This window comes from Cynocephalus volans, chromosome 11 (genome assembly GCF_027409185.1).
Source record: "Cynocephalus volans isolate mCynVol1 chromosome 11, mCynVol1.pri, whole genome shotgun sequence".
Classification (NCBI taxonomy): Eukaryota; Metazoa; Chordata; class Mammalia; order Dermoptera; family Cynocephalidae; genus Cynocephalus; species Cynocephalus volans.
In genome coordinates, this window is record NC_084470.1 from 118,466,998 (window position 1) to 118,492,901 (window position 25,904).

Consider the following 25,904-nt stretch of genomic DNA (forward strand, 5'->3'; position numbering starts at 1 on the left):
TTTAATGTATGAAATAAAGCACATAGAAGCATAAAGAAAGCCAATTACATTGAAATAGAGTTCTAGCTATGGGCCTTTGGAGGTCTGTAAGACAAGAAACCCCGATCTACAGATTGGTAGAAACAACATCAGTTGTTTCCAACTGGAGTTGGAAGGAGTTGTGTGGAGAGTGGGATAATTCCAAATACCAAATGCTGTAGAGAAGGGAGCAGATGAGGGCTGAAAAGATATCATCGCAGATGCATTAGTAAATGTGTTAGCTCTTTCCTCCTCCATGCATAACTGTGATTCATGGTGGAGTAAAGATGCTCAAGATGGAAAACTTCTTTGCTCAGTGCAGCTTCACCAATGGAGACCTGCATATGGTCCACAAACCTGTATCACTCAGGAGGCATAGACTTAGCTCACCCAAATATTCCAGAACACTTCCTTACTTCATCTGTCACTCTTGCAGGTCTCAGCCCCTAGTTGAGAAATGGTAGTGTTCCAACAGCTAGGTAGGTTTCCTGTTTTTCATGAGTTTCTATTAGGCTCTCTCCCAAGACTCTACTGTAAGAAATATCTACTTTGATCATATCACTTATCACACTAGTTTTGTAATACATCCAATATCATCCTTTCAAGGATCTGATATCATCTTTTACAATAGTGTAATGGAAGAAAAAGCAAACTGTAATAGGAGAAGCAAAGGGGATAGGAGAAGATTCAGTTCCCTGGCCTTACATCACATGGTGTCAGAATAGCTGCTCCTTCCATTTCTTCTGCACTAATTTCCTAGCATCTGTTTTCTCCCCTCATTCCTTGAAGGTTTGAGCTCCTGTCTGATGGTCATCTTCTCCAGTATTACTCCTGTCACAGTGCTTGGTGATTTTAATATTCACAACAATGGTATTTTCTTTTTTTTGGCAGCTGACCGGGAGGATGGGGATCTGAACCTGTGACCTTATTGTCATAAGGCTGTGCTCCAACCAACTGAACCAACCAGCCAGCCCCAGCAATGGTATTTTCATACATGGCCTTTCACTGCCTTGACCTTATCACTGCCAATGATCTTGTCCTGCACTTTCTATGCCATTTATTCCCACATAAATAACACCCTGCAACCTGTCACCATAACTGCAACCCCTCCATAAAAACAGAAACATAGATCAATGGAACAGAATTGAAGAGTCCAGAAGTAAATCTGAGCATATACAATCAACTAATTTTCATGAAGGTACCAAGAGGACACAATAGAAAAAGGTTAGTGTCTTCAATAAATGGTGCTGGAAAAACTGGATTTCCACATGCCAAACAATGAAATTGGACCCTTATTTTATACTGTACACAAAAGTCATCTCAAATCGAATAAAAGACCTAAATGCAAGACCTGAAACCCTAAAACTTCTAGAAGAGAACACAGGGGGAAAAACTTCTTGGCCTTGGCCTTGGCAGTGATTCTTTGAATGTCATACCCAGAGCTCAGCTACAAAAGCAAAGATAAATAAATAAATGGGACTACATCAAACTAAAAACCTTCTGCACAGCAAAGGAAACAATCAACAAAATGAAAAGCTTGGGAAAAAATATTTGTAAACCACATATCTTAATATCCAAAATTTATAAAGAACTCTTACAACTCAATAGCAGAAAAACAAACAAACTGATTAAAAAAGGGGCAAAGAACCTGAACAGACATTTCTCCAAAAAAGCTATAAAAAGAGCCAACAGATATATGAAAAGTTGTTCAACATCACTAATCATCAGGGAAATGCAAATTAAAACCACTATGAGATATCACTTCATACTTGTAAGGATGGCTATTAGCAAAAAGACAAGAGACAACAAATGTTGGCAAGGGTGTGGAGAAAAGAGAACCCTAGTCCACTGTTGGTGGGAATGTAGATAGGTACGGTCATTATATAAAACAGTACGGAGGTTCCTAAAAGATTTTAAAATAGAACTACCATATCATTCAGCAATCCCCCTCCTGGGTATATACCCAAAGGAGATGAAATCACCACCTCTTAAAGATATCTGCACTCTCATGTTCATTTCAGCATCATTTACATTAGCCAAGATATGGAAACAACCTAAATGCCCATCGACAGAAGAATGGATAAAAAAACATGGCATAGATAGATAGATGTGTGCGTGCGTGTGTGTGTGTGTATGTAATGAAATATTGCTTATCCTCAAAAAAAAAAAAAAGGAGATTCTGCATTTGCCATAACAAAGATGTATCTAGAAGACATTGTGCTAAATGAAATAAGACAGACCAAAAAAGAAAAACAATGTATGATCTTACTAACATGTGAAATATGAAAAAAATAAATAAATAAAGCTCAAATACACTGAGATAGAGAATGAAACAGTGGTTACCATGGTTGCAGGGGGAGGAGAGAGAGATGAGGGGAGGTAGGACAAATGGTACAAAATAGAAGGTGTATAGGATGAGCAAGGATAGAGCTCTGATAGACAACATAAAGACTACAGTTAATAACATTGTATTAAGATTTTTGTTAAATAAGTAGATTTTAGCTGCTCTTCTCACAAAAAAGTAATTATGTGAGATGACAGATATGTTAATCTGCTTCACTACAGTAACCATTTCACTATCTATATGTATTCCATTACATCATGCTGTAAACCTCACATATACACAATAAAACTTAATTTTTAAAAGAGAGAAAATAATATAGAAAAGAAAATTACCAAAAGAACTGTATCAAGAAAATTTCTCAGAATAAAATAATACGTTTCCTTGTAGAAGAAGAAGGACACAGAAAAATCCTATATAATCAGGAATTAAAATGGCTTCTGACTTTTCTACTGCAACATTGGAAGCTATAATACGAAGAAGATATTCCTTAAAAGTTATAAGAGAAAATTATTTTTAACCCAGTTTTCTACACCAAGCCAAATTATCAATCAAGTGTGAGGATAAAGACAGTTTCATAGATGCAGGAGCTCAATATTTTACTTCCTGTGCATCATTTCTGAGGCAGCTCCTGCAGGTTGTGCCCCAATAAAATAAAGAAATAAAGCACGAAAGAAGAGAACACAAATCCACAAAGCAAACATGGAACAGGAGGGTGCGTCTACAGACTTGAGAGCATCCATTGCATGCTGTAGTGTGTAGCAGATCCTGTCGATATCCTGTTACTATGACTAGGGCCCTATCACTTCAACACACTCTGAACAACTTCCAATTCCCCACCACAATCTGCTTCATTTTGCCCAGGCTTTTACCAGAACCATTGACAGCTACTCTGACCTTACGGAGAAGGCCAGGAATGCCAGATAATTAACCTCTCCCAGAAGCAGACCTCAGCTTCTATGAGTGATGGAAATTATGACATCAATGCAGCAGCTCCCTTGCCTTTGGGTGGCATAACTGTCAGGGATGTGTTTGATGCCTCTTCATAGTTGCCTCATGGGGTCAGGCTCTCCCACGGTGTAGGTTTTCGTTGCCCACAGTGGTAGGAGGTACCTCTCTTTAGCTACCTTTCATCTCTGTCACTACCCCACTCAAATACTTAGATATCCATAAAAACATCTTTGAACACATATAATGATCCTCTAAGGATATCTCGACATCTAGAACATGCTTGAAACATTAATTACTTAATTATCTAAAACTCAGTGAACTCATGAGTAGGATTTTGCATGTAAAATATGATACAGTACAAAATAGAAATTAGGTTTCCATTCTACTCTCCAAAAAAGTTGTATTATAATGTAAATGAGCAGGGAAATACCTTGTTCAGGATATAAAATGAATTCTAATAGCTCTTACCAAAAAAACAATTAAAAAGGAATTAATGTTTTAAAAATTCATTATTTATTGATTGAAGACTTTTCTCAGTGAGAGGTGGTGGAAAGAGGAGAAAGAAGAGGGTGTACTCACGTTTGCTGCTGGAAGAAGGTGAGTGAGAATTCTTGAGTGAAACAGGAAGTACCAGATATTGATCCACAACTAACTCCAAAAAACTGGTCAACATCCTCTTCTCCAGTCACTGCAACACTGGAAAAATATAAAGAGAATCACTGCAGGAAGCCACAGACAAAGTGGGCATTTCGTTTGGATTTCTTTGGCTTACAATTATAGAACTCCTGCTAACATGAGCCTGTGCAGGCAATCCAAGTTTTATAATGGGATACACCTGCCCACCACCTCAGTAGGCAATGATCATTATTTTTCTCTACGTTTTAAAATTTATTTTTGGTATATGTATAAAACATCCAGGCTCCTTTCCTTCCTCTCATTTAGTTCATTAGTGAACAGCAGGCTGAATCAGATCCTCTCCTGTTACTACTTCTGGTAAGTCTTTTCTAGTCCTCTTAGGTGTACCTGCATTCTCAACAACAGTCTCGTCCACATCCATGGATCACATTTTTGGTGAATAATGTGAAGATATAGTTATAATGCTCAGGCGTTTAAACAATGGGAGAGAAGAGGTGATCCTACTGAGAGAATGTCTGAGGCACCCTGAGATTGATGATACATCCTCACGCCCTGCAACAAAGAGGGACTTAATGTTTGTTATAAAGAATTTTTGACTTATTAGTAAATTTGAATTAAGTTGTTTTGCAGGAAGTTTTAGCAAATATTCAATTTGTGAGAATTCAGATAACGAGAGATACCCAAATAGGCCCAGAGCCCAGTGGCACATGGAGCACTGAGCAGCTCACTCCAGAGAAGTGGAGGCACAAGTGTTCAGGGCAATGAGAAACACAGAGATCCAGGGATGTGATGGGGAAATGAGAGATCTGAGCAGGGAGAGAGTGATAGACTAGAACAGCACGTCAACAGGTAGGACCACACAGAAAAGGTGACTCTAGGGACTCTAGGGAGGCCATGTGTGCCCCACCCTTGTGCCCTTGGCCTACCCTGAAGACAGCCCCATAGGCACCACTGGCTACCAGGGTCTCTGTCCCTGATGGGGATCCCCGTCCTCAGGGGCCTGCTCAGCCGGCCCACAGTGTGGTCCCTTGTGCCTGGGAGTCAGTGCTGCTGGAGCAGGGAAGGGAGAGGTGGGTGAGGACGCCCGGTCCTCTCATCATCAGGAGGACAACTCAGAGTTGAGTCCCACGTGCTCCCTGAGGCTGTCAGCACAACGGCCCCTGGCGGCACCAGCACTGACCCCTCCGTAGTGCTCCCTCCTTAGCTTTCCTGCCGCCCCCGCCTCACTGCCCACGTGCTCACAGTGCTTTCTGGGACCCCTCCCAAGAAGATGAGTTACTGTCTCAGGGAAAAACTAAAAGAAATATCAACCAGAAGCAGTTCCTAGTAGCTGGAGCAAGGAATGGCTTTTAAGATCGTGGACAGGTGGCTTCCATGATGAGTGGGCTCCTCCGACAGTTGCAGCCCCTCTGTTACATGTAAGTTCAGGGAAAGCTGCTGCATACTGTCGCCTCCTTGCACGATGTTCAGGGAAATTACACCAAAGAGGACGGTGTTCCCTGCAGGGTTTGTGTCCAGGCCGAGAAGAGACAGAGGAGCCGAGGTGTGAGTGAAAGGAGACTTCAGAGGAAGCAGGAGTTGGAGGAAGTGATGCTGGAAGGAATAGAAGCCTCCAGAGCACCCCGAGATATAAGGGGATCAACAAGGGGTTTCTTCTCACACGTGGGAGAAGGAAACTGGTCACCAAATCCAGGGAAGACTTGGGAATACGAGGTGACTGACCCGTGGCCTCCACGCTTATTGGCCTCTCCAGTTCCTTCTGGGGTTGGAGCGCCGAGGTCAGACACAAATGCGCGTCCCCTTCATGGAGGCGACAGTGAGATGTGAGTGAGTGAAAGAGGCAACGTGCTCAGGAGCTTGGAAGAGGGTGTGACTCCCTCAAACGGAGAGAAGGACAAGACTTCCGGGGAGTGTCGTCCTGTAATCTGAACCCTGAGGACCTGCGTGATCGCACAGGGTCCTGTGGAGTGCAGCAGGCCAGGGACTCATATGCTCTGACCCCAAGTTCAGACTTCCAAGTTTACACAGTAAAATAAAAGTATAAACATGTGTAATGAGTTTGTTTAGGACCTTAATTTATCGGGGTCTTCAATGATCAGAAAAACAAAGTTGCTTTGATACGTGAACATTTACTACCATGAATATTGGCACCAAAGAGATGGTAGACGTGCTAAACTGAAGTCATTTATAGTGAATTGAAGGCAGAAAGCCAGCCAGGCACCTTTTTTCCCTCCTTTGCAAACAATTACAGTGATGACTCCAGAGTGTACAGTCTCGCCTTGTCTCTCTGTAGATCCAGTAGGTCAATCTCCAGAAGCAGCTTGCACACCTCTAGTGCCATTTTCATGTCCTCTGGGCATGGGAGACACTGTGTGAGTTTTCTGCCTGTCAGCACTGCTCAGTTTTCAGGGACCTCCTAAAAAAAGGTATAAGTGAGTTCTTCAGTAACTTCTCTCTAAATCGTGAAGGAGGATGCATGCTGACAAAGACATGATGGTGTAGTGGCAGGCCCAAGACCCACCCCAGACTGGTAGTCAAGAAGGGAAAACCAAAAATCACTTGGGTCACACTATACTCTTCCCTAGGAGACATAGATCTGTTCTGAGAGAGATGCCCAGAGGCCTCTGTGGGAAGGGAGGCTATTTCTGCTGATCATCCAGAAATGGGATAAGAGTATTTTATGTAATCTAGAAAAAGTAAAGTTAGGAGTCAGCACTGCTGGGTCTATGGGACCCTGCTCTCTAGGGCTCACCTGCCACCCCTAATTCACCAGATGCTTCAAGGCAAAAAGACAGAGTTCCTTTGAGTGGGTCAGAAATGAATCCCAACAAGGCAGATGTCACCACTGCTGGCTGGGACAGAGCTTTGAGGCAGGCCACCAGGTTTAGGGGTTGATAGCACATAACTTCCTTGAATTGTGACACTTAGCCACTCACACTCTGGGTACCAGGTTCTGTTCTCTAAGCAACTGATACTTTGGGGACCAAGCACCCCATAGCCAGAGTCACAACGGATGGTGATGTTTTCAGATTCGATGTACTGTTTCTTAACCACAGACAGTTTTCCATGTATTATGTCTGGCTTCAGACACACAGAACGGAAACATACTTTTAAGCAATCTGTAAATCTGTGACAGAAGACGTGATAACAGTCTAGGATAATAGGAATGAACTATATTTAGATGCTGCTGATTGTTCTTTTTTCTTTCATTTTGGTAACAATCATATTAATTATCATTTTTACTGAGCATGTCCACCTGTCAGACTTTGAACTAAGTACTTTCTGTGATTACTTCATTTAATTCTCACAATAGCCCTATGAAGTGAATGCTGTTGTTATTTCCATTTTATCCGGGAGAGAGTCGAGCTACAGAGAGCTTAGGAAACTTGCTCAAGGTCATAAAGATTTTAAATAAAGTGACAGGATATAAATAAATGTATGTGACCCCAGATTCTTAGCTATCAAGACAACCATCCCTTCCTCTCTTGATCTCTGCAAGATTCTAGGTATGAACTTTTTCCTCTTTCCTGTTATTCTCCTGCATGCAAGGGACACAATGGTGGTCAATAAATCTTCAAGCTATTGATTGCCAAGTCATGCATATTAATAGTAAGCCAGTATGCATGTAAAAATCATACCCATTCTTGACTCTTCCTGTCCCCACAACAGGCTGCAAACCAGGAATCTCCCCATAAGCACACAACTACATCATGTCAGGTGGTGCCCGGCATGAGCCTCTGTCAGAAATACTCGTCACAACACAATGTTCATAAAGAGCCCAGGAGAGCCTACATTCATGCTAGAGTAAAAACTTTCACTGCTTAGCCACAGGCTGAAAAAAGAGCTGGGGTTACCTTTATAGCAAGGAGCTGGAGGTGACCAGCCCGTAGAAATGCAGGAAAAATTTGCCTGTCCAACCAGAGTGTATCCTTCAACAGATTCATATATAAACCCATCTTTGGGGATAATGTGTGAAGGAACTCGTTTAGGATGTCCATGGGCAATGCTAGGAGGAAACTTGCAACCCCGACGGTGAGACAGGAAAGTGAGAGAGGCGAGCTTGCAGACTGTATAAAATAGCACATCCCAGAATCTGTGTGGTGTGTGGGGGCTCCGTTCTGTCCTCCCATCCTCTCTGCCCACAAGGTCACGTGGCCTGCCCTAGGCACCTGTGCTGCCCTCCTGGAAGCCTCAGCTGAGGAGCTGTAGGAAGCCTTGAGCTATGAGCCCTTAGGTTTCCCTTCACTACATTAACAAGTCCACTCAACTTTACATTGTCGGGGACCATTTTGGCAGAAGGCTGGATGCAGCCCTAAGACACATGGTGCTAGTGGTGAACTTAATTGAATTCAGGCTGAATGTGGAGGTGTGCGTCTGTGAGAAACTGTAAGGATGTTAAGTCAATCCACAATCTCTGAGTCATCCAACTGTCCGTCCATCCTCACCAAGAATACACTCACAGCACTGTAAGATATTCCATAGCAGAGCTCACAGGAAGAATAAATGGTGACTTGCACATTGAAATAACAAAGAGGACACAGTGCAGAGCACCTCTCTGCAAGGGAACTCTGTCAGGGTCCACCAACAGTGCATGAGAAAGTCAAATAAATGGAGCAGTGGGAACGTCAGACAAAGAGCTATGCTGGTGTACGGTTTCCACTGAGGACTGAAACCAAGTAATGGTAGTTTCAGAATTGTATATTTACTAGAAACAAACGTTTAAAAACCTTTTCCAACCCATGCATATTTAGAAAATGCTCCCCTGGCCTTTCTCATGGACCCTTCAACCTTAACTATCACTACTTTCTTATATGAGTCCTCATTATAGGCTAATTAATCCATCTAGCTCTTGGTGCCCAAGTCCATCATACACACTCCCACGTCTGTACCCGTGCTCATATCATCTCTCCTGCCTACATGCCACGCTTCCTTCTCTGCTCGCTGCTCAAGTCCTGTTCGCTCTGTGAAGATTTCTCTTCCTTCCCCAGGAAACAGTCATTTATTTCTCTGAACTCCTACAGCAGTTGTTAGGAAGAGAGTATATATCATATCCAGCAAGTTGTTGAGATCTTACTGTAACCTAGACAGTATGTATACGTTATCTAAGCATACTAGAGCACTATGTATACCATACATTTTGTGTGTATAGAAATGTATAGTATGGATACTAATTACATAATATATAAATGTACGATGTGTATACTATGTACTTTTTTTTTTTTCCTAACTGGTAAGGGGATTGCAACCCTCAGCATGGTGTTGTCCGCACCACGCTCAGCCAGTGAGCACACTGGCCATCCCTATATAGGATCCGAACCCGCGGCCTTGGTGATACCAGCGCCGCACTCTCCCGAGTGAGCCACGGGGTCGGCCCGTATACTATGTATTCTGTGATACTATTTATACCATACATACTATATGTAAGCTATGTTATAGTATGTGCACTATGATTCAACATATTTTATAGACACAATGTATTCATAATCTAGACACTTTATATATATAGTATCTCATCCAATCATCATAATTCCCTTAAGAGACACACATTATCATCTTTCCCATCTTTTGTAGAAGAAAACATATCTTAGGAGAGCTTAAGTATCTTATTCCATGTGAGGCAGCTAATGAGTGACAGAGACAGAGTTAGAACTGAGGTCTGTTTTGCTCAAACGTCCATATTCTCTGTGACTTGAGTCTCGAGCTACTATTTAACAGCTAAATTATACTATTTGTATTTACAGTTTCTTTCTGTTTAGATAGCAGGGAACATATCTCAAGGTATCTTTGTATTTTTGTTCTTCCCATTGCAGATCCAAAATAAATATTCACCTATATACAAGTCTAAGGTTCTTAAGTGGAATTTCCTAAGCTTCATATCAAGCACATTATTAGGGAAAGCCATTTATGAATTAATCCAACAAACATTATGTGAATTCATGCTATAAGGCCGTTGAGCAGACATTGAAGGATGTTCTTGCAGTACCGTAAGGAGTATAAATCATAACCACATAAATAGCAAAACCACAATACCAGTCAGTTTACAATAATGTCCAAAGACAAGGGAAGACACAAGAAGGATACAAGAAAGACAAAAAGAGAGAGGACAATCAAGGGAGAAAGGGAGAAGATAACATATCTTAGAGGAGACTGGAAGTATATTTAAAGATTTAGGTGAAAACTGCTTAAATGGGTGAGATGTGGGTAGGCATTTCATGTCGGAGTAATAATTTTAGCAAAGGTTCAGAGGCAGCAAAATGTCATTATTGAAGGAAGATAAAAAGGCAAGGTCAGAAACCAGTTTGAGACAGATTTGGTTATAATTTATACTGCAGGTTAAGGAATATAGACCGGGGTAAGATGGGAGGGATGTTGAGGGAATAGAGGAAGGGGGAATAAATATAGAGAAACCTGAAGGAATCATGACAACTCTCTGTGACCTGTTGGACACAGTCTTCCTTCACTGCCTTGGAAAGGAAGGGGAGACCTGGAAGTTCAAGTTAGTGGTCCAGGGCTGGCCGGTTAGTGCAGCTGGTCAGAGTGCAGCCTTACAAAATCAAGGTCATGGATTCAGGTCCCTATACCAGCCAGCCACCAAAAATAAATAAAGATTAAAATACATATATATATATTAAAGTAATGGTTCTCAGAGGAGATAATGAGAAGACTGGAGTGGAGCAGGGCTTTGAAAGAACAGATTTAGCCATTTTAATTTCCAAGAGAGCAGAACTGCCCAGGGTAAAGGAATTCCTATATCTAGCCTTAAAATTTCCCTTCAAATATTTATCATTTTGACTTTTAAAAAAAACCTTTCGAAGTAAAATATTTTAATATCCTACTTAGAAAAACAACTTTAAAGTCACCCTTTGTTATTAAGAAAGTTCAAAATCTGAACCACATAGGATTATTCTGGGGTCCTAGAAATTAATCTTGACAAATTCTCTCTTACCAGGATGACAGAATGACAATGTGGCACTTTGGAATTCCACGTTCCATCTCCTTAGCATGTAATTCTTGTGTCATCAGAATTGGGAAAATACACGATATCACATAAATATGAAAGTCTGCATAGAAATTGACATAGCTATTGGTGAAATCTTTTCTTCTTTGTTGAGTGATTTTAAAATCCTATGCAAACACGGCCAGTGCCTCGGGGCCCCGCCCAGAGTCCTGAGGCATAGAGCCAGGGACCAGACACCCCCCAACAACCAGGCACACCACCAGCACCAAGGAGCATGCCAAAAACATCACCTCTACGTGGGTGGCCCACCAGAGCCACCACAGTAACCATGGCTGCTGTGAAAGTGGCTACATGTCACAACTACCATGCATGGTCCACCAGCCGCTGGAGTGCATTGACACAAGGAGAGTCACCAGCAGAGACCAAAGAAAAGAAGGGGATGTCTCTCTCCATAAAGCCCATTCCAGATTGTCAGAAGAAGCATCTGCTCTATGATAATATTAGGGGACCTGAACACACCTCTCAGCATTGGACATATCATCTAGGCAACAAATCAACAGAGTAAACATTACTGTTTCAGAAGGAAAGAAGAAATCCAGGGTTAACAGAGGTGGTGGGGGAGACGGGGATAGGGAGAGATTGGAAAAGGGGCATAAATAATAAGCACGATTTGTAACAATATACATACTAGTGATACTGATTTGATCAACATATGTCAGCATTGAATCCCAAAAATTATGATTCAATAAAAAAAAAGACATCCAGAAAATAAATAAATAAATAAATAAAAATAAAATAAAATCCTGTGCAAAATATTCTACTTTAAATGCTTTATAGATGGCATAAGGGATATGTGTGTAAGCATTTTTTAATATCCTTGAAAAGTTTTTATCTTAAAAAATAAATTATAGAAGAATAAAATGATTACTTTTACTAACATATTTCCATTTATAAATTAATTAACCAGCACTACCCTAGTGGGACCTGCAGGTCCTCACAAACCCTTTCAATGTGGATAGGTTAGGGACAATTATTCCCTAAATTTCAGTACAATACCTTACACTTACACAATGTTTTTAGGTTACACAGTGCTTTGTAATTTTATTCTAGTAATTTCACGCATTACGTGTAATAACGTAAAATTTTACTTTCTGGATGGCAAAATTTTTCCACTCAAATATTAATGCAATAGAAAAAAATTAGCCCTAATGAAGAATTAATTTTTTAAGTATTTAGGAGTATTCATTTAAATATAATACATTAATATAAGTATTAAAAGTTTCTTTTTGCTAGATCAGAGCTCCTCAAGGATTTGTAATGTTTTGTTTCTCAAGTAATGAGAGCCTATATCAAATGAACTAAAACTGTTTAAATATATTTCTTAATAATATACTTCATTCTTCTTCTCCAAAATGGTACTGAATGATTGCAATTTGATTATACTTTAATTCTTGATTGGGAATTCTTCTATATCCCCTTTTCCCCATAGCCTCTGCACTCACCACACAGGATAGGGGGGGCACCACAGCAGATTCAGGACCCTGAGGAGACACAGTGTGGGGAAAATTCCTTACAATGTGGGGGTCATGGTGCAAAATCTCAGAGACATTTCACAGAGGCTCAGCATTCTCTGATGCCCCAAATCAGGCTGAAGTTGAGGCTTCTATTCACTTCTAAATTGAGCTTGAACCAAGGAACTAAGTCTTGGCAAGGCCCCAGCTTTGAGTCACTGAGGGGGAGGGAAAGAGTTGAGTAAACCAGGTATAGTGCAGGACTCAACAGGGGCAATACAATAAAGCTCTCGGTCTTGGGGAGAATGATATGAGCTCGATATGAGAGTTCTCTGGGATTCTGTGGGTATTTACCATCATAACCTCAAGACTTTCTCACTGTCTTTCCCCCCCATCAATAGGGGTACTTGTTGGCTTGTTGTCAACATATACATTATTTCTCTCTGAGTAATCAAGGTGCAGTCTGTGTGGCAGGTTCTTCGGGGCTCAGGGTGAGATGCTGATTCATGTTTCACACCATCTCCCACAGGGGTTAGGTCTACAACCACTAGTGTGAATTCCCAATAGGAAGGCAGGATTAAAAAAAAAAAAAAAAAAAAAAAAGATCTATAGTTAAATTTTCTTCCTAAACACTCCTTAGCCTAATTTGAATAGGGAAAGCACACAAGCCTATAAAACTGTTAAAAGACAAATGATACATCCAACAAGAGATTAATATCCAGAATATACAAGGCACTCAAACAATTCAATAGTAAAAAAACAAGTAATCCAATTAAAAAATGGGCAAAGGAGCTGAATAGACATTTTTCAAAGGAAGACATACAAATGGCCAGAAGATACAAGAAAAATGCTAACATCAGGGAAGCACAAATTAAAACCACATTGAGATATCATCTCACCCCAGTTAGACTAGCTATTATCAAGAAGACAGAGAAAAACAAATGCTGGTGAGGATTCAGAGAAAGGGGAACGAACCCTCCTACACGGTTGGTGGGACTGTAAATTAGTGCAGCCATTATGGAAAAACAGTACAGAGGTTTCTCAAACAACTACAGATAGAGCTGCCATACTATCCAGCAATCCCACTACTGAGTATATATACAAAGGAATGGAAATCATCATGTTAAAGGGACACCTGCACTCTCCTATTCATTGCCACTCTACTTAACAATAGCCAAGATGTGGAACCAGCATAAACGTCCATCGACGGACAACTGGATAATGAAAATATAGTCTATATACACAACAGAATACTACTTAGCCATAAAAAAAGAATGAAATTCTGCCATTCTCAGCAACATGAATGAGCACAGAGAAAATTATATTAAGTGAAATAAGTAAGCCGGGCACAGAAAGAGAAATACCACATGGCCTCAATCATAAGTGGGAGCTAAAAAAGAAGAAGAAAGAAAGAAGGAAAAGAAGAAAGAAAGAACAATCACAAAAATATGTTGAGCTTTCTAAAGGAGAGAACAGAACTGTGGTTATTAGAGGCAGGAAAAGGGGAGGGGAGGGTCACAAAGAACGGTTAGGTTTTGTAACAATGAGTATGCTAATTATCCTGATTTGATCATCACATATTGTACACAGGCATTAATATTCAACTCTGTACCCCACAAATATGTGTAATCAATTACGTTTCAATACAAAAAATGACAAAAATACAGTCTTTGTTTAGACTCAATATTTATATTTTCTTGATGTATGTATGACACCAAATTAATCAACGTTGGGGCTACACTAGTTGGAAAATAAAGGAAAATTTCTCAGGGTGGTGTTTAAAGTATAGATAAAGCATGCATTGAAAATTAAATGGGAGAGGGTAAAGCACTATAAATGGAGAAAGGATCATGACAGCTTTAGTAATTTTTCAATGGTGCTGGATCATAGTGAAGGATCTTTCATCCCAGCATTATAGTTCTGATAAAATCACTAAAAAATATGCTGTAGAAGGCATATTTGTTTACTCCAAGAATTAGTTTATTAATAACTATCTGGATTAGGACTGGGCAATTAATATCAACCTGGGTCTTATGTCCATATTATTTATTTTAGTCTCTATGAAGGGAATGGGTGAAGTTACCAACCTGGATTTTATGTTTTGCCCCTTGGACTAGCTGTGGATATTTGTTATTTGAATATACACAGATATTCATCCATAGAGGATGGTGAACACTGAAAAATGTCTGAAAATGACCATCACCAAGCTGCGATAGAATGGAAGCAACAGGCACATAACAACCAAAGTGCTTAGCTCCCAAAAATAAAGAGGAACATTTTCCGGAAATAAATGGGTGGCTTGCTCTGTAATACTGATGACAGCACAATTAAATTTCAACTTACGTACAGAGGAAGGAAAACAAATAAACCCACCATGTGGTTGCTTCATTTTATAAAGAGGAACTAAAATAAAATTTGAGTATGTCAGATAAAAGAGGTGTTTTAAAAAGTTAAACAACATTTTTTTAAAAATCAGCTTCTGCTTATTATTCGTGTTGCAAATGTTTACATGAATTATTGCATTTAATTTTTAAAGCAAAGCTATAACATAGGTAGTACTAGCCACATTATATAGATGAGAAAACTTATTCAGAAAGACTGAGTTTACTTCCCAAAACCTCTCTGATCAGTGGCCAAGTCAGATTCTGAACCAAGCTCTTTCTCAATAAACTCAGAATACTCCAATGCTGTAAGGGTGGTGAGTACATTCTTACTAAGAAGACTAAAGGACAAACACAACAAGATAATAAATTCAACAACTGTATGAGATAAGCAATATTAATAGATGTAACTCGAAACCATAAAAATGTCAAAAAGTGGGGGGAATGATGTCAAAGCATAGAGCTGACTTTGTTATTTTCTTTTTTCTTAGCCATTAAAGTTAAGTTATGAACAACTGTACACTAACAAACTGGAAAACCTAGAATAAATGAATAAATTCCTGGACGCATACAACTTACCAAGGTTAAATTATGAAGAACTAGAAAACATGAATAGACCAATAACCAGTAATGAGACTGAAGCAATTATAAAAAGCCACCCAACAGAGAAAACCCCATGACCAAATGGCTTCACTGCTGTATTCTACCAAACATTCAAAGAAGAACTAAAAGCAATTCTTCTCAAACTCTTCCAAAAAATTGAAAAGGAGCGAATACTTCCAATCGCATCCTATGAGGCCAGAATTGCCCTAATACCCAAGCTGGAAAAAGACACAACAAAAAAATACTACAGACCAATGTCCCTAATGAAATAGATGTGAAAATCCTCAATAAAATACTAGCAAACCAAACCTAACAGCACATTAAAAAGATCACTCACCATGATCAAGTGGGATTCACCCAAGGGATGCAAGGATGTCTCAACATATGAAAATCAATAAATGTAATACATCACATCAACAGAATGAAGGAAAAAAATCACATAATCATTTCATTAGATGGAGAAAAAGCAGTTGATAAAATTCAGCACCACTTCATAATAAAAACACTCAACAAATTAGGTATGGAAGGAGTGTACCTCAACACAATAAAGGCCATATACAACAAACCCACAGCTAATATCATACTGAATGAACAAAAATTGAAGACTTTTCCTCTAAGATCTGGAAGAAAACAAGATGACCACTTTCCCCACTCTCATTCAATATAGTACCAGAAGTTTCAGCCAGTGCAATAAGGCAAGAGAAAACAATAAAGGGTATCCAAATCATAAAGGAAGAAGTCACACTATCCCTATAGACAGATGACATTATCATATATATAGAAAACCCTAAAGACTCCACCAAAAAATTACTAGAACCAATAAATGAATTCAGTAAAGTGGCAAGATGCAAAATCAACACACAACAATCAATAGTGTTTGTATAAGCCAATAACAAAATATCTGAAGAAAAAAATCAAGAAAGAAATTCCATTCACAGTAGCTACCCCCAAAATGAAATGTCTGGAAATAAATTTAACAAAGAAGTAAAGATTTGTACAATGAAAACTATAAAACGTTGGTGAAGAAGACACAAATTAATGGAAAGATATCCCCTGATCGTGGGTTGGAAGAATTAATATCATCAAAATGTCCATATTACCCGAAGCAATCTGCAGATTCAATGCAATCCCTATCAAAATACAAATGACATTCTTCACAGAAATAGAAAAAGCATTTTTAAAATTTGTACATAACCATAAAAGACCTTGTATAGCCAAAGCAATTTTAAACAAAAAGAACAAAGTTGGAAGCATCACACTTTCTGACTTCAAAATTACAAAGTTGTAGTAACTAAAGCAGCATGGTACTGGCATGAAAACAGACAAATTTACCAATGGAACAGAATAGAGAGCCCATAAATAAAAACATACACTTACAGCCAACTGATTTTTGACAAAGGTGCCAAAAATATACACTAGGGAAAACACAGCCACTTCAAGAAATGGTGCTGGGAAAACTGGATATCCACAATCAGAAGATTGAAATTAGATCACCATTTCTTACCATGCACAAAAATCAACTCAAAATACATCAAAGAACTAAATTTAAGACCCCAAACTATGAAACTACTAGAAGAAAACATAAGGGAAATATTACACAACATAGGAGTGGACAGTGCCTTTTTGAACAAGACTACAAAGGCACAAACAACTAAAGCATAAATAGACAAATGAGACTACATTAAACTAAAAAGCTTCTGCACAGCAAAAAACACAATCAACGAAGTGAAGAGACAACCCTCAGAATGGGAGAAAGTGTTTGCAAACTACAAATCATACAAGGAGCTACTGTCCAGAATATATAAGGAACTCAAACAACACAGCAGCAAAAAATTAATTAATTAATTAATTAATTAATTAATTAAATAAATAAATTCAAAAAGACATGCAGATGGCCAACAAGCACATGAAAAAATGCTCAACATCTCTAATCATCAGGGAAATGCAAATTAAAATCACAGTGAGGTATTACCTTACTTACTCCAGTTAGAATGGCTTTTACAGGCGAAGATGCAGAGAAAAGGGAACTCTTCTACATTGTTGGTTGTACTGTAAATTAGGACAGCTATTATGGAAAACAGTATGGAGATTCATCAAAGAATTAGCAGTTGAAGTACCTATGTCCCTGCAATCCCACTACTGGATATATACCCAAAGGAAATGAAATCAATGTATCGAAAAGAAACCTGCACTCCCATGTGCATTGCAACACTATTCACAATAGCCAAGATATGGAATCAACCTAAATCCCCATTAACGGGTGAATGGATTAAAAAAACTATGCTATATATACACAATGTAATACTAACTAGCTACTTAAAAAAATGAAATTCTGTCATCTGCAACAACATGGATGAAACTGGAGACTATAATGTTAAGTGAAGTAAGCCAGGCACAGAAAGACAAATACCACATGATCTCACTCATATGTGAAATCTAAAAAAGAAAAAGTGGTTCTCATAAAAGTGAAAAGTAGAATGATGGTAACCAGAGGCCAGGAGTGGAAGGTGACATGGGGGAGAAAAGGAAAGTAGTAGATTAACAGACACAAAGTTATGCTATCTACCCCAAGTGAATAAATATGCTGTTTGTGCATGTATTGAAACAGCACCCTGTACCCTACAAATATGTACAATTAAATATTCAAATAAAATTTTAAAAGAACTTTTGTCTAGAACATAGTAAAAATTCCTACAACTAAATTAGAACTAGGCAGACCATCCAACAGAAAAATGGTTAAAGGACTTGAACCAGCCCTGAACAATAAGAGAATTTCTAAACGGTTAATAAGCACATTAAAAAGTAGTTTAACCTCACTAATAATTGGGGAAGAACAAATAAAACACAATGTGATACTACTCCACATCCAACAGAATGTCTCAAAAGAAAAAGAAAAGAAAGCATGAACAGCAGCAAGCTTTGCATAGAACGCTCACGTTCTGCAGGTGAGATTGTAGTTTGGTACAATCACTTTGCAAACCCTCTTTGAGCCAGCAATTCCATCCTTAGGTATATACTGAACAAAAACACACGTGTTCGGCAAAAGACATGTACAAAAACGTTCATAGGAGGACTATTTATAATAGCCAAAAACCTGAAAACAACCCAAATGTCCATCAACAGTAGTACAGATGAGTAAACTGTGAAATATTCATACACTGGTAAAATACTAAATAGAAATGAAAATGAATGAAACTCGACTATCACGACACGGATGACCCTCACATATGTAACGTTAAGAAAAAAAAAGACATGAATGGAAGTACGCATAATGTATGATTCCATTTCTATAAAGTTGAATAACATGCAAAGCCAATCTGTGCTGTTAAAAGTGAGGAGAGTGGCTTTCTCTGCAGGGCTGGAGGGGCGAGTCAGTAACTGGTACAGGTGCTGAAGGGCTTCTACAATTTCGGTCATGTTCTTTTTCTCACTCTGGTTTCTAATTACAGAAGTGTGTTTACTTTGCAAATGCATTGAGTTTTGTGTCCTTTTTACAGATAAAGGGTAGGCGGCTTTTCAACATATGAGATGTGGAGTAGAGACATTCAGGTAAAGATAAAAGTATGAACACAGTTTGAATTTTCTGGCTTTCATTCTTTCTGAGGTACAAAAAGAAATAAATGAAGTTAATTACAGACATTTTAGGCAGTGGATTTGTGTACTGGATGTGGGTCATATTTATGTAACATACTGTCAACATAGACGAACTGATATTTGATAGATGATTATTTAATTAACTAGCATCTTGAGTAAAGGAAAATAAACACTTGAGCCACAAAAGGCTAGATTATCAGTAATATCACTTTTCAGTAGCAATAATCATCACCAAGCTCTCCCAGCCCAGACACTTTTAACATGAGTGATGGTGCTTAAGGAATAATACAGTTGCTGAATAGAAATTCTGTATATTTATTAAAAGGCAAAAATGAACCCCCTTTTTTTTTTCTTTTTAGAAAACTTCCGATAGTTGTTCATCAGCATGTTTCCCTCTTGTTCCAGCTGCTCAATCTCCAGATACAGTTTATACACCTCCAGGGCCATTTTCACGTCCTGCGGGTTTGGGAGACACTGCATGAGGTGTTTGCCTTCAAGCACTTGGTCACAGTCTTTAGAAACCTCCTGAAAGTGATTTAAAGAAATGAGTGAGGGAGGGGTGCATTTTGAGAGGCATTACTGGCAAAAGTGAGATTGATCTGAAGGCTGATGGATGAAGAGAAAACCAGGAGACACTTTTCATCCTAGCAAGCATTCACATGCAGGCCAAGCCCAGGTCTGCTATTGCACAGCAACCGAGCACAGCTGAGGCGGGAAAGAGGCAGAGCTGCAAAGGAGACCCACAGCACCTCTGCAAGGACAGCTCGGGGATGGTTCTGATGACCAACCAGAAATGCAGCAAACGCACAGCACTTACCGCAGAAAGTGTAGAGCCTACGGATCAGGACATCTGCGTATATGGGACCCTCAAATCTAGTAATTTTGGCTCTAGCCACAGAGCAGGAAAATTTGCCGCTCTCACACACTACATTGCTTCAAGGTTGAAATGCTAATTTTGATAAGTTACTTATGCAGCCTGACAAAGGTCAGATGTCACCATTGCTAGCTGAGAGAGAGCTTTAGGGGAGGCCACCACGTTTAGGGGTTGATAGCACAGAACTTCCTTGAATTGTGCCACTTACCCTCTCACACGTGGGCAGCTTTGGGTACCAGGTTCTGTTCTCTGAGCAAGTGATACTTTGGGGACCAACCACATCATAACCAGATCTGCATTGGATGGTGACATTTTCAGGTTCAACATAGTGATTCTTAGCCACAGACGGCATTCCATTTTCAATCTCTGGTTGCAGACACAGGGCTATAAAGGAAACATATTTCTGAGCATACTATGTTTCTCAGAAAAATGCATCATAACAAGCATTGGCTAATAAAAATCATGAGAAATTGTGTTCGTAGTTATACTCAGGTCCTGCACGTTGTTCTGTACTATCTTTCATTTTAATAATTATAATAGTAAAAATTAACATTTACCAAGCAAGTATTATATGTCAATTTGCTAAATTTTTTACTTGCCTTATCTCATTTATTCCTCACTACAACTCTATCAATTAGATGCTATTATTATCATCATGTTACAAACAAGAAAACTTAAAAAGCTGAATAATTTCCTCAGTGCTGTGTAGCTTTTCAATGGGAGAATCTGTGCTCTCAGTTCCTGCACACTATAGCCTTGACCGGTGTGTGATCCTTGATGTGTGCTTTTCATTGTCCTTGCCTCATAACCTTCCTGAGTTAAATGGTGACACTGGTGATTGTTACCATGTAAAGGAAGAGACAGACCCTTTCTTGACTTGTCTTGTTTCTATAGCAGGCTGACCAAACAGGAACACCATCAGGTCATCAAAAGTGGAAATGGAGAGGACATGGGACAATGGTGGCCACCGTGAGGTGTTTGCAGAGATTTCCAACACTTTGTGCTTTGGGAATTAACATTTGAGATCCCCTTTCTTGGATAGTTGGAATTAACTCAAGATTCTTGTAAAATCTTTATTAAAGCCACAAAGGTATTCTCAGATAAAAGACATTGTCTCTAGATACTCTGTACAGTTACATAAGAACCTTGTAGTAGTGGTTGCCTCTGGACAAGAGGTGACCTGAGCTTCAGAGGACTGAAGAAGGAAGTAAAGTTCATTTTCAATGTACCTATCAGGGAGGTTTTAAAGTTTACCAGGCATGATTTAAATATTTAATAAAATAAATGACAAAATTTATGCTGCCTTTGATCAACAGGAAATATTGCCCTCAATATTTTCTAATTCTATCTTCAATGGATGGTGAGTGGAGCTGTAGTTACCTTTACACTGAGGAGGTGAAGGAATCCACTGAAAAGACTTGCAGTAAATTGTAGCAAATCCAGCCAAAACATATCCTTTGTCACATTCATATGTAGCTTCAGGAGTAGAAGTCAATAAAATAACTTTCTTGTAGTGTCCATGGGCAATTCTGGGAGGGTAACTACAAACTTGGATGGTGAAAGAGAAGGAAAATATGAGCTTATAGTTTTAGATTAATAAGTACTTGTAAATCTGGGTGGTTTGTAGAAGGTTCAAATGTTCCCATTCAAATTCTTTTCCCTTAGGGTAACTTGGCGCAACTTAAACACTTCCACTGCATTCAGGCTGAGGACGAAAGCAACTTGGGTTGAAGGAATTCTCCCATATTATAGGACCTTTTTTTTTTTTTTTTTTTTTTTTTTACATTATCTCTAAAATATTTCACTGTTTGGGGAAATTACAGAAGTTTTGGCATGAATTCATGAAAGCGTGAAATCAGCCACAGAATCATGTTAAACTAAAATCATTCTCAATAGACACCAATAGACATCAAGCTAAGTAAAGAAAAATCTATCTGTGAAAAATTGTACAGACTGAATAAATAAATACAGGATCCCCCAACAATCTCTAACTTTTCTTTAACCACAACACAATAAGAATGCAGATGCTGTGTTTTACAATTTAAACAATGACTTCAGAGTTAAAACAAGGAATATGAGATGCTGGAAGGGTACTGTCTCAATTTTCCATACTCTTGTATGAAAGTTTACAATCAATTTAGAGCACTGGGAATGTCAGAGGAAGTCCTGTGTTGAAAGATGATTTCCTCTTAAGATTAAAACTACATGAAAGGGATTCTGAATTGTTGTACTTTCTAAAAATAAAATAATTAGCACACTTAACAACCTATGGACATTAAAACAAAACAAAACAAAACAAAACAAAATAAAATCCTTCAAATTCAACCAGCATTATTTCTACCTAACCAAACTAGTCAACTCATCTTTTCTCAAACTTGACATGTGCATTTTTACTTTTATATATTTCCTGCTCTCTTCCCTCTTATTAGAATGCTCTTACCTTCTCTATTTGTAATCTAAAATCCCACTTTCTCTGTGAAGCTTTCTTTGACTACCCCAATGCACAATGACTATTCCTTCCTTTTATAACATTTGTCAGCAATGGATTGCTTGGGATTATTTCGAGTTCTCATCATGTGCCAAGTACTGTGCTAAGCAGTTTGTATGCATGACCCTATTCAAACCTCACAACAACCCTAGACATAAGATATTATCATCATCCTCATTTTGTGGATAGTGAAACAGAGGCTCGAAGGGGTTAAGTACATTGCACTGCATGACACAACTATTAAGTGTCAAGGGCAGGATTAGATTCAGACCTGTCTCTATCCAAAATCTGTGTGCTGTCTACAACTGCATTCTACTCTCTATAGCAGTTATTTAATATCTCCCATTTACTATTTAATACATTTCCTTCTCTCCACTTTGATATCAGGGGTCGTGTGTAACATTTTATGTCCCTAGCAACCAGTTTCTTCCTCTGAACATTAATGGTAAATATGACATTTTCACCTGTATATAAATCTAGACCTCACATATGGCCTTTTGTAAAATTCATTTTCAAATACTCCATTAGAAATGAATTTGAATTTAATTTTCATTAACACACAAAAAATACATATACATGTTGAGTATTGAACTTGGTTTTGGAGAAAAATAAAATATAACCATGTGAATGGTTGAATCATAATATTAACAAGTTTATGATAAAGTGCCAAGAGACTAGTGCAGAGAGAAAATTCTATAGAGTTAGAGAAATAAAAAACTATTAGGTAGAGTATTAAAAAAAAATTTTCCTATGGAAGGACAGAGAAGAGTTTAGGAAGTTGGATAGAAAATTGGATAGAAAGTTAGATAGGTAGATGAAAGGTGGTAGAACATTTTATATGGGGTAACAGACTGAGTAAAGGCTTAAGATCCCAAAAGGTTGTTAACAGGGAAGATGCGACAATGGGAACATGGCCATAGGATCTGCTGCTCCTACCATGTAATGCATTACCTGAAAGGAGACAGCAAAACAGATCGTTGCGATAATGTATTAGAGATTCAGCTAAGGCATCAACTGAGGAATGACACCCTGCAGAATAGGTACACTGTCTTCCAGGTAACAATGTATGCATTGAACCATTGGCCAGTACCTGTGTACAGCTGTAATGCATGGAGCTAGAAACCAAAGAGTAGAAACAGGATTCATGTCCCTCACAATTAATCTCAGTGAATCACTTGTACAATGTACTTGCAACTTTAGACTCTTCTAGATTAGAGTTCTGCTTCATAGGGAAAAGGGCAAAATAATTCCTCCAGGAGATGCTAAAGCCTCCACTGAACCTGAAGCTATGGTTGTCATTAGATTGCATTGGGATCCTTACGTTGTTGGGACAGCTTGGGGGAGAAATGTTACTATACTGGTACGGCAATAAATTGTGGTTATCATGAAAAGGGATGGCTGGTACATAACTGGGGCAGGAAAAAAATATATCTGGAACCCAGGATATTCACTAGGGTATCTCTTGATATTTCCATACCTGGGATTAACTGTGAATGGGTAATTACAAGACACCAAGGAGTCTCATTCCTTAGAGATAAAAGTCAGAGTTATCCCATCTGGCAAGCAACCTAGGCCAACTAAAGCACTGACCAAAGGTGAGGGAAATCTAGGATGGGGTGTAGTGAAGGAAGATTATTAATATCGACTACAGGGTTTGATCCCTGTTACTGGCCAGCCACAAACAAACAAACAAACAAAAACCCATAGGTAATATCAATTACAGTCTCAAGATCAGAGTTAACTTATCCCACTAACCCTCCTTTGGAGTGATATTTGAGAGACCGGGGCCAGCCGTTAAAGAGTAACAGTGCAATTAATATGGAGCATAAACAGATCTGAGTGGTGCGAAAGACAGACTGTAGAAGATGCTTTGGTACCCATGTCCTGCCCCTTTGGACCTCCTCTGATTACAGCCTCAGATGGAATATACAGTTTTACACAGGCTCAGATTTATACTGATGGTGTTCTGCAGAAATTATTCACTGTAAACTCTCAGTCTGTGCCTCGGGGCCTTCGCTGAAGCTGAAGGAGCACAGTCGGAATTGAGAGGCAGTTACTGCCCCTCAGGGCAACCCTAAATGAGTGGGGGACAGCAGGTAGGACAAATGTTCCAGTCTCCCATCCTTCAGAGAGATAGTTTTGAAAGGCATTCCTTATACTTCTCAGTGGTCCCAAAGAATTGAGCCCCTGCTGTTTACAATAGTCCCCTTTTCTTTTTCCCTTCTCTCATCCCTCATTCCTACTTCTTAGGATTCCCTCCAAAGTAAACTACTGGCTCCCAAGTCATTTTCTCTAGCTCTGCTTTTAGAGTAACTCAAACTATGGTACCCAATAATCCCCTCGTGTTGATGTGAAGAATCGTTCACAATGAAGATACCTCCATAATGATGACCTTTTCAGTGTCTTGTCCTGATTAGAGACAGATCTTTATCACCCTACATGCTTATTTCTTCTCTCTCTTGACGTTTTAACAAAGAGGTAGTTCAGCAGGTCTGAGTTAGAGCAAGGAAAGAAAAGGCTGATACTGATCTCCATCACTAGGCTTAAAGCCTCCCCCTTTCTAACAAGGTCACTTCTTCAACCTGGGAACTTCCATTGTTACATAATTACATAAATCATTCTTATTCCCTTAACTTATATATGTAGAGAAAGAGTCTTATGGGGTGATGTCCCTTTATTATAAAATATTGGCCATAGTGCTGGTGGATAATATACGCAGGAAAATGACAAAATGAGACTTTGAGGGATTTCATCAACTCTACTGTTTTCTCTTATAAAAGAACTTCTGTGAGTTTTTTTCTCCCTTATATATTTTGTTCTAGAGCTGCTTTGCATGGTGCTAGTGGTTTGTATCTGTGACCACCTTTGCACAATACTTGTCAGAGGAACAACTCCAAATTCACCTGGTTTTAAATAGTTGCTCTTTTGTGGAACTAAATGGGATCATTTGGGGAATCTGGGAAATAATTCAAGATCTCTCAATATTCTTACCTGGCTCACACGCTGGCATTTTAGGCTTCCACGCGCCGTCTGCATGGCATGAACTTTTTCCACCCGTAGAAACAGGGTAATAACCTTCATCGCATATGTATGAAATATAGTTTCCGTTGGCATAGACACATTTACCAGAGAAATCTTTTGTTTCGTGTATGATTGTGATATTCTCCAGATCCGGTATTGAGCAGCAAACCCCTGATACATAAAAAGTGATGTTCATGTTTAATAAAATGATCAGAGGTACATGCCTACAGCTGGAAACCTGACTCCTTACAGAAGATGTTAATACCCATAGCCAAACTCATAGAAGCAAAGAGTAGAATGATGGTTGCCAGAGGCTGGCAACAGAGTGGGGTCAGGGGTTGATCGACTGGTATAAAGTTTCAGTTATGCAAGATAAATAAGTTCTAGAAATCTGCTGTACAACATAGTGCCCGTAGTTAACAGTACTATATTATACACTGAAAACTTGTCAGAAAGGTAGAGCTCATGTTAAGAGTTTTTCACCACAATTAAAAACAAACAAACAAACAAACAAACAAATTGAGGGAA

The 25,904-nt window shown here is 39.0% G+C and overlaps 1 protein-coding gene across 1 annotated transcript in view; it reads right to left on the bottom strand.

Moving 5' to 3' along the window:
* LOC134390237 (uncharacterized) overlaps nt 1–25,904 on the bottom strand; it is a 56,355-nt gene that overhangs the window by 15,931 nt on the left and 14,520 nt on the right. The window contains exons 8-10 of the mRNA XM_063113458.1: nt 25,347–25,547; nt 20,076–20,251; nt 19,338–19,518 (exon numbers count right to left, since the gene is read on the bottom strand). Of these exons, the coding sequence (XP_062969528.1) occupies nt 19,338–19,518; nt 20,076–20,251; nt 25,347–25,547 (558 nt within the window). The remainder of the gene's footprint in view (nt 1–19,337; nt 19,519–20,075; nt 20,252–25,346; nt 25,548–25,904) is intronic.